Source organism: Diachasma alloeum, unplaced genomic scaffold, assembly GCF_001412515.2.
Source record: "Diachasma alloeum isolate Michigan unplaced genomic scaffold, Dall2.0 Dall_scaffold_00325, whole genome shotgun sequence".
Taxonomy (NCBI): Eukaryota; Metazoa; Arthropoda; class Insecta; order Hymenoptera; family Braconidae; genus Diachasma; species Diachasma alloeum.
The window spans coordinates 1,019,805-1,029,301 of record NW_021680464.1 but is presented as its reverse complement, the minus strand read 5'-3'; the positions used below and the strand labels follow the sequence as shown (position 1 = coordinate 1,029,301).

Below are 9,497 nucleotides of genomic sequence, written 5' to 3'. Positions count from 1 at the left end.
GCTGGTTTTCCTACGATACGACAGTTGACCACCAGGCCTTTATATCCTCCGGTGGAGACAAACGTCTCTTCAGGTACACTGTGTCCGTCGTCAGAGGCATCAATATGGTAAGACATCATTGTCTAATGATTATTGTGAATACCAACGAAATTAGTGAGTGAGCTATTGTGAATTGTGACAATTCCTCGATTATTCCATGTTATTCGTAAATTCTTTAGATTTATTTATGAGGTCTTGGCGGATTTCTTGGCGAAGATGTATGAGCTATCATGTTCGAAAAGTGATGTGTTACTTGCGGTGTACAAATAGCTGTTTAATACCTATTCTAGTTGGCATTTCGGCATTCGCGGAATTTCTTGTACTACTTTTCTTTATTATTTTTGTCGACAGGAAACCCCCCAGAGAGTAATTTATATGCATCATAAATTATTTTACTGTAATCTGGAGTATTCACACTTTTTCATGTATAAAGTGTACAGCCTTGCGAGGCGTTTTGCATTTCCATCGGTTACATATTATTCAGAACTGACTTGGTTTTTAACAGTCCATCCGTTTATTTGATCTTAACAATGTATTCTCTTATCGTTCTTGTTATTTCGCTTGCACTCCTAGATTCACAGTCATGTTTACTTGAGTAACTATTTGCATATATTAGTGTTTATTCATCTTTTATACTTCTTTTTCCGCTATTACGTTCGTTTTCACCGACGCACGAAAAAATTTAATAAACAAACTTAGCGAATTCGTTAGAAAATTCTATTGGATTTCTATTAAACTTTCTATTTATATAACTTATTCTCTTCAGATATTTTCATAGAATTCGCTCGGTTCACATTTTCTAAGTTTTTTTCATTTTATTTTTCTTTTCTTCTCATCAAGAAAATCAAACAAAAAAACTTGGAAAATATAAGCCAAGGAAATGCTATAGAAACTATTTCAATAGAATAACTTGTATAGAAAAATCGAATGCTTCTAACTTTTTCTATAAAATATTTTCTATTAAACATTTCAATAGAATCGGCCAAAAACTAATAAAAAAATTTAACAGAAGTCGAATAGAATTGTCTAGGGAATTCACTAAGATTTTCTATAAAATTTGTTCACCCCTGGGAAATCATGTTTGTCAAAAGTAATATTTTCCTTTAGTGCACTATTCTCTCATTTTAGAAAATGAACAATATTGTTGAAAAAAATCCGTAATCACGACTGAATGAATTTGATTGAATTCGCAGGAGGAAGACGAGCAGAAAACAGCAGTGATGCGAAAGGCATTCCAAATGTTCGACACAACAAAGAGTGGCTTCATCGACACTCTGAAGATCTCCACGATCCTCAATACCATGGGTCAGCTGTTCGACGACGCTGATCTCAACGCCCTGATTGAGGAAAATGATCCCGATCACGTTGGCAAAGTGAACTTCGATGTCTTCTGCAAAATCGCTGGACGATTTCTCGAGGAGGAGGACGCCGAGGCCATGCAGGAGGAGCTCAAGGAAGCCTTCAGACTCTACGATCGCGAGGGCAATGGTTACATAACAACAGCCACCCTGAAGGAGATTCTCGCTGCATTGGATGACAAACTAACTAGCTCGGATCTCGATGGCATCATCGCTGAAATCGACACCGACGGCTCTGGCACCGTGGACTTTGACGGTTCGTAGAGAATTTTCTCCCCCCGGTTCAGCTCATCACTCATCTCTAATGAGGTGGCTTTTTTTAGATGACAAGTTATTACACTCGACTAACGTGTTTGCTTCTAATTTCAGAGTTCATGGAGATGATGACTGGAGAGTAGATGTCATTTCCTGCCGTTGGACCTCATTTGTCAAATTATGAAGTAAGAAGAATTGGACATCTTCGGGGAGATGATCGGAAGATTGTGATTTCAATTAAATTCGGTGATCGAGGCGGTTCATTACACTTGACGTGGTGATAATGATTGAAGAAAATCGGAGGATCCTCACATCATTCGACTAAATTCGTCCCTTGGAATTGAATTGATTACTGACTAGCGATAGTGATTAAGCGATAAATAAACAAAATTTTCTATTCAATTGTGTTGACTCGAAGCTTTATGCCCTCCCATGATTGACGAGTAGAAATTATTTACTGGGCGTTATACTGTTAGAGAATGACTTCTGAAATTTCACGTAAAAAATCGTGTAATTTTTGACAATTACTCATTCACACAAAATTTTCAATGTATTTTCAATGGAAGTGCAATTTTCAGGTCTACATCATGATGAAAATGATTGAATAATTAGAATATTCAGGCAGAAAATACATTTGAAATCTGGATATGGTGTGCGGTATACCGTATTCCTATCGCTGTTTACGTTTTTCCCAAGATATCCGCCCTCTCACTCCCTTCGATTCCTACGTGAGCAGGTACCCAGAAAAAAGTGATTTCGCCGTGATCTCTGTCGTCATTATAAAATTCGGAAAATTTCCATTTTATTTGAAGGATGTGAAAATTAGTTTTTTCACACCCATGGACGGAAAGTTCGTACTTTGCTCCCTGGTAGGGTAAGCTAACCAGTAGATGGACACCACCCTATAGATGGACGAGCTACTTTTGGATAGGAAATTACGCAAAAAATACTGAAATGCGAATTGTTGTTTTGAATTTTCACTAACTGTTGTGATTCTTAACCCCTGAGTGACGATTTTTTTTCGATCAATTTTTTTTTTAATATCTAAAAAACAAATGTCCATCTACTGGGCGGTTTTCTCAGGCGTCCATCTACTGGGCAGTTTACCCTAAGCGGGAGAAGAGTTGCCCTCTCGGGCGGAAAGTACTGATTGAAGTACAGTAGAGGCTTCGTATAAGATACCTTAGGGACAGTAGGAGAGTAGAATTCTGGGAACCTCTATACCCCCACTACGCGCGCCCATAAAGAGGAGAAAAATAGCAATCAACGGGTTTCAAATAAGATACCTCGCGCGTTGCGCCCGAATTCAATGAAATTTTCACTTTTACTGAATGAATATCGATAACTACTCAATTTATATGTGTGTAATGTTTTGAATTTATATCGCCCGCGTTCCTTTTTCTCTCCAAACATAACTCCGCGTGATAGAATGGCAGTTGATGTTGGGGGATTGTTGGTGGACTCGAGAATAATCACAGACGAAAAATTACGTTTTTTCGATGGGAGAAGTGAAAAAAAAATCGATGTATATTTCCAGTACTTGAAAAAAGTGGTGTGACCCCACCTTAAGGTCATTAGACCTTAACACCATTTGATCCATTTGACCATTTGATTTGTTTGCAACTACTCTCTTCCTGTTGAAAAATGACCGGGGCCATGGGTATCTCATAAGAAGCCCACGGAACGTAACATTCAGGAGACGATAGAAGTGCCGAGAGCGGAAGTAGGCCTCGAGCGTTCGGAGTGCGAGGTATCTTATAGAGAGGTATCTTATACGAAACCTGTGCTGTACTCTCATGAATGAAGGGTAGAATTCACTTGCTGCCGATTAGAATTAATGCGCCAAATTGTGAGTTGAGAAAAATTGGAAGTCTTCGGAAAAATGTTAACGGTGATCGGAAAATTATGTTTTCAATTCAATTCGTTAAACGCGATGATTCGTTACTTGAAGTGATGATATTGATTGAAGATACCCAGAGAGTCCTGCTATCAGTAGGCTAATTCGTCGATTGATGGTGTTCGATTTATGATGGTAAAAGAAGATTAGTTTCAATATTTCGACGTCTGGAATCCCATTATTAAAAAACTAGTATTAAAGAAATCAACGAAGAAACATATAATTAAGTATGCAAGACTAGCTTATTGTGTGTAGCATGGGATACGTGTTGTTTTTATCTCCCTGCACTCTCATGATCGAAGAGTAGAATTCATTCGCTGCCGATTGGACTTAATTCGCCAAATTACGAGTTGACAAGAATTGGAAGTCTTCGCAAAAATGTTGACGGTGATCGGAAGATTATGTTTTCAATTCAATTCGTTAATCGAGATGACTCATTACTTGAAGTGATGATATTGATTGAAGAAAACGAGAGAGTCCTCAGATCAATCGACTAAATCCGTCCATCAGAACTAAATTGTTTACTCACTAGCAATAGTGATTCAGCCAAATTACGAGTTGAGAAGAGTTGGAAGTCTTCGGAAAAATGTAGACGTTGATCGGAAGATTATATTTTCAACTCAATTCGTTAATCGAGATAGTTCATCGCTCGAAGTGCTAATATCCATTGAACAAAACCAGAGAGTCCTCACATCAATACACTAAATTCGTCCATTAATGACCGTAAATGAAGAAAACAACGTATTGCGTTCAAGAGAATTTATTAGTTTCAATATTTCAACATCTGTAGCCCCATTATTAAAAAAATAGTATTAAAGAAATCAGTGAAGAGAAAAATAATTAATCACTCAATAAGAGCTTATTGCATGTAGGAAGTTTCTACTTGGTCTACGTGGTAAACCATGACACCTGTGACGTAGATGTTGGGTGCGAAGAGAGCGCTCTTGGCGAGTGGTCTGTCCAAGGGCCACCCCAAGGGCTTGTTGTCAAGGGACACAGCGCCACCGATAACGGTGCTGATGTGTTTTCCCTGATAGTATTTCTTCAGGTATTCGACGTTGTGCTGGTGGTGGCTGTAGACACCCTCAACATTCTGGATGATCTCCTGCTGGTAGACTCCCTGGACTCCTTCGACTCCTTGAACTCCTGGGTAGACGGTGTGGACACCTTGTCCAAGTATTCCTACCGGGACACCCTGTCCGAGGATTCCACCCTGGACACCCTGGACACCCTGTCCGAGGATTCCACCCTGGACACCCTGTCCGAGGATTCCACCCTGGACACCCTGTCCGAGGATTCCACCCTGGACACCCTTGTGGAGAACGCCCTGATGCACGCCCTGGACGGTGTGAGTGTATGGCATCTGTCCGATGACCTGGGGCAGCTGTTGTCCATAGAACTGAACCTGTTCACTGGGAATTACTCCCACCTGGTGCTTGTGGATCATGGCGGGGAAGGGGAAGCTCGTGGGGTACTTCTTGTAGAGATAGTTTCCGTAGTAGTACTTCAGCTTCTCAACCTGTTGTCCGGTTAATCCAGCCTGAGAGGTCTGGACGGGCACAACATCGACTGTCTGCTGGGTGCCGACGTTCACTTGCCCCTGGATCACCTGTGGGTACTCATTGACACTGACAACCTTGTAGTTTATGATCTGGTAGTTCGTCAAGTCAGGTGTGACGACAGGTCCGTACGTGATTTGGGTGGGCTCAACAGTGTGGATGACCACCAAGACCTGGAGTGGAAGACCGCCGTACTGTCCCTTGGGGATGGAGAGCCTGGCTGGGAATCCGAAGATCTGGTGGGGCTCGTGGACGTAGTAGGGGTTCTGGCTGCGGATTGCGCTCTCGAGGTGAACCTTCAGGCTGCTGATGGATGGGTAGTCGTAGCTGAGGTGGGGGGCGTGCTGGGAGTCCCTGACGATGACGTTCTGGCCCTGCTGTAGCTGGTGAACAAACTGGTCGAGCTCAACGAAGGACTGGCGGTGGGTGTTGATGTCGACGATCTTGCCGTTGTGGTCGAATTTCGGCCCAAGGTAGACGCGGACTACTGCGTTCTGGATTGGCTGCTCAGCGGTAACCACGATCTTGTACTCGTAGGGCTTGTGGTTCAGTCTTGCCACTTGAGCCTTGATGTGGACGTTCTGTTGCTCGACCGTTTGGGGCTGGTTGACAGCGTTGTTCAGGCTGATCTGGTACTGCTCGAAGTAGGTTACAAGGTCGGGGAAGACTACCTCCTCGATCTTAACTGTGGGGAGAACGATGTCGTTGTATTGCCATGCTGGGAGACCGTTCTGGTAGTGGTTGAAGAGGTTTATGATGTATTTGCAGAGGGAGAAGAAGACGGGGTCGCGGACAGCGGTCTCGTACTGGTCGAGGACTGATGGGGTGTAGTCCCAGATGCTGAGGAAGTCGGGCACGTTGCCGAGGAGTTGACGAGCTGCGGCCTGGAGGCTACCGTAGTACCTTGGGTTGACGCTCTTGCCGACACCTTCGATCAAGTCTCCGAGGATGTTGAGACCCTGGGGCTGGTAGAGGGAGAGGAAGGACTGCCCGGGGGTGATTACGTGGCCAGAGTCAATTGCTTGCATGAGCCTCTTCTCGAGTGTCTGGACCTTCTTGATGAGCTTGTGGTGCTTGGGCAGGAGGTCGAGGTAGCTGCTGCGTCCGGGGTAGGGGAGGCCGTTGATGTGCATAAGGTGGGGATGGTAGGAGATGTCTGGCTGCTCGAGGTTCAGGTCCTTGATTGGGCCGAGGGAGTTCGAGTAGCGGGCGAGGTTGTAGTGACCGAGGAGCTGACGGTGGAGGTAGTAGTAGATTGAACCACGTCCGATGTGAACTTGGGTGGTCTCATCCTGGACGCCGTGGATTTTCTGCTGTGGGAGGAGAATATGATTACGTGGTTGTCGAGATGAATTCGCTGGAGAATTCTATTGGATTTCTATTAGTTTTTGGCCGATTCTAGTGAAAAATTCCGCAGGGTCTGCGCTTTTTCTCAAATGACATCTTCAGTGTAAAATATTCCAGGCCCGTTTTCAATGAATATCTCGGGATCTAAGGGGGATAGCAAAATTTCTGTCACGACCTTTTTTGTAGCCCTTAATTCGCTCTACGAAAAAGGTGATTAGAAAAATTTCGTTATCTTCCTTAGATTCGAAGATATTCTGCACAAAATTGAAACCTGAATCGATTCACACTGTTTTAGCAATCCGCTACTGAACAGCGAATATTCTATTGAGTTATTTCCCACAGAAATTCGAGAAACGCCTATAAAATGAAATTGAAATGTCTCAGTAGAAAAAGTTGTACAGAAAGATGAATTTTCACTAATTCCATTGCAAACTCTTCAATAGAATCGGCCAAAAACGAATAGAATTTTCTATTCACTATTTATTACTTCTGGGGTTATCAATCCACCGAGACCAAGGTAGGCGTTGTACAGGGAGAGACCGATGTCATGGGTGAAATAGCTCAGGTATTGCTCAGCCGTTGGCAGGGAGTCAGTGTAATTGACATTGATGACGACAGTCTGTTTAGTGAGTGGGTTGTTCACGACGTTTTGTGCCTGTTTGATGACTCTGTTGTCGATGTAGTGCTGGGGCAAGATCTCGTAGAGTGCTGGTGGTACGATTCCCTGGGTGTCCGGGCGGACGAGGATAGCGGCGATCAAGGCCTTGACGAATTGCTCCTCGTTGACGGTGACGCGAGCCCAGGCGGCGGTCTTGATGAAGGTGTCGTAGTTCTTGGCACCGATGAGGATCCTCGAGAGAATGGCAACTTCTTTGCGGAGGGTGTTCACGGAGATTGAGAAGGGAGTTCCCTTTGGCTGGATCTCACCCAATTTCACAAGCGTCAGGTAGTAGTTGACGAGTTCGGGTTCAGTGTATTCCTGGACGTTTTGCTCGATGTCGTAGGTCAGACCGAGTTGCTGGTACTGCTGGTTGGGAATTGGCTGGAGAATCTGGTCCAAGAGGTTGATTATGTCCAGCTGCTTCTTCAGCAAGTCCTGGTCGGCTGAATATTTCAGATAGATTTTGCATTATTCTTAGTAGTGCTTTGGACGGTGGCTGAACGAGGCTAGAAGACGGCCACTGCCGCAAGGGTGGGGGGATTGGCACATTGAAAGGCTCTAGGCCTGGGAGAACGCAACACACTCTTGAAAAAAGAACCTGTGCCGACCTCTGTATAGGGCAGTGTCCCTGAAGGGGGGTAGGCTAAATCAATGTTGAATGTTACTAGTGCTTTGGCGGCAATTTTTTTCATGTAAAATCTACGTTTAGACGATAAATGGTAGAACAGTCTAGAATATTCTGAAATATTGTCCGGGTACCTAGAGAGTGCATCGATGATGAAAGGATCGCGTAAGCTCTCAAATCAATCGAGAAGTTTTTATACATTTTTACGGTAATTTTACGATCAAATCACGCAGAAGGATTTTCCGATGCGTTAGTTTCTGCGTTAATTGAGAAATTGCTAAAGATTTATAGAACATTTCAGAGGATTTTGTAACGTTCTGGACCTTTCTTGAACTGTCTAGAACCTTCCGTGAATTTCCGGAGGTACGGACATCTCAAATTATATAGTGTAATTATTCTTAGTCTAATGTCTGGACGTCTGGAGAAGCCACATGGGATTTTTCTTAGGTATTTGGAAAACTATGAATGTCTTGATTTCACTTACCAGCATGAATCTTGAGGGGCGTAGGAATGGCTGCCACTGTGGCCACCAGGGCCGCGAGTACAAGAGCGAATCTCATTGTTACAATGAGAACACAAAACCTGTTCTGTGCTTTCCACCTTGCACTACCCGGCTTTTGTACTCACTTGGTATCAATAAATTCGGGGGTATCATCAGCGGCCCGTTGACCCTGCACCATCCCGGAGATGCGATGTCTACAGTGAGATGATTAGTGGGCGTATATTCATGTCTGTTTTTCGAACGTCAGGGGTCACAGGGGTCGCCAAAAAATTTGGGTATGTGTAAATTGTTATTCTTGGCAGTGGAGTGATGCAATTTTTTGCAATTGTCATGATTCTGTGCTATCGAGATTGTTTACGAGAATTTGCTCGTGAATTTGGCAATCATACGTGATAGTTTCGAAGTTTCTTGGTGGCTTACGCGCACGACGAAATTTCATAGAAATCCCAGCGAATTCGATAGTAAATTATATTCGGATCGAAGTTGTAAAGCGGCTCAACTCTCAGCTGGGTTTTCGTGGAATAGCTGTAAATATAAGGGAGATAGCGAAATTTTTGTAATGACCTTTTTTGTAGTTCTTAATTCCCTCTGCAAAAAACGCTATAACAATAATTTTTCTATCTGTCTTATATTCTGAGATATTCACTGAAAACTGACTCGGTCAAAATCGACTTGAACCGTTTTCCGCTTCACTACGGTATTAGATTTCTATTGAAGATTCTATTAACTTTTGGCTGATTCGATTGAAGATTCCTCAGCTTTGCTGCAGGTTTTATTGCAGAAAATGTCCAATAGAAATCATTTTATAGAAAAAATCAGTAGAATGTTATATTTTTATACAATTTTTATACAATCTGCGCTTATTTTGGAATAGAAATGTTCAATGGAAAATTTTCTATAGAAATTCCTCGATGCAATTATTCTTTTTTTAAAAGATAAGAGAAATAGAATGGTAAAAACTTGGAAAATTCATGTCGAGGAATTTTTATAGAAAATGTCTCAACAGAAAAAATTGTATGAAAATGTGAAATTGTCCTGATTTTTCACATTGAGACATTTTCTATGAGTCAACATAAGTCAAAATTGATACCACTATCAATTTTCTATAAGAATTCCTTGACATGAATCTTCTATTTTTTTCCATCCTATTTTTCTTCTCTTTTCATAAAAAGAAATGAAACAAAAAAACTTTGAAAACATCGGTCGACGAATTTTTCCGCCGAGGAGCTTTATTGATTTTTTCTATACAATATT

The 9,497-nt window shown here is 42.4% G+C and overlaps 2 protein-coding genes across 2 annotated transcripts; one reads left to right on the top strand and one right to left on the bottom strand.

The window, feature by feature from the left end:
- On the top strand, window positions 1–2,054 carry LOC107040196 (troponin C). The gene is made up of 3 exons (XM_015260158.1): window positions 1–107; window positions 1,233–1,653; window positions 1,767–2,054. The coding sequence occupies exons 1-3, from the start codon at window positions 105–107 to the stop codon at window positions 1,793–1,795; spliced, it is 453 nt and encodes a 150-aa protein (XP_015115644.1). The 5' UTR covers window positions 1–104; the 3' UTR covers window positions 1,796–2,054.
- Window positions 2,055–4,293: 2,239 nt separating this feature from the next.
- On the bottom strand, window positions 4,294–8,310 carry LOC107040180 (hexamerin). The gene is made up of 3 exons (XM_015260133.2): window positions 8,226–8,310; window positions 6,943–7,559; window positions 4,294–6,421 (listed from the first exon to the last, which is right to left on the bottom strand). The coding sequence occupies exons 1-3, from the start codon at window positions 8,299–8,301 to the stop codon at window positions 4,409–4,411; spliced, it is 2,706 nt and encodes a 901-aa protein (XP_015115619.1). The 5' UTR covers window positions 8,302–8,310; the 3' UTR covers window positions 4,294–4,408.
- Window positions 8,311–9,497: the final 1,187 nt, after the last annotated feature.

What these genes read in the sequence shown, in the direction of transcription:
- LOC107040196 (XM_015260158.1), top strand. An exon ending in TGGCACCGTGGACTTTGACG is followed by an intron (nt 1,654 to 1,766) that starts GTTCGTAGAGAA and finishes TTCTAATTTCAG; the next exon opens with AGTTCATGGAGATGATGACT.
- LOC107040180 (XM_015260133.2), bottom strand. Translation starts at nt 8,301, where the DNA reads ATGAGATTCGCTCTTGTACTCGCGGCCCTGGTGGCCACAGTGGCAGCC. An exon ending in GCCCCTCAAGATTCATGCTG is followed by an intron (nt 7,560 to 8,225) that starts GTAAGTGAAATC and finishes TGAAATATTCAG; the next exon opens with CCGACCAGGACTTGCTGAAG. An exon ending in GTGGATTGATAACCCCAGAA is followed by an intron (nt 6,422 to 6,942) that starts GTAATAAATAGT and finishes CTCCTCCCACAG; the next exon opens with CAGAAAATCCACGGCGTCCA.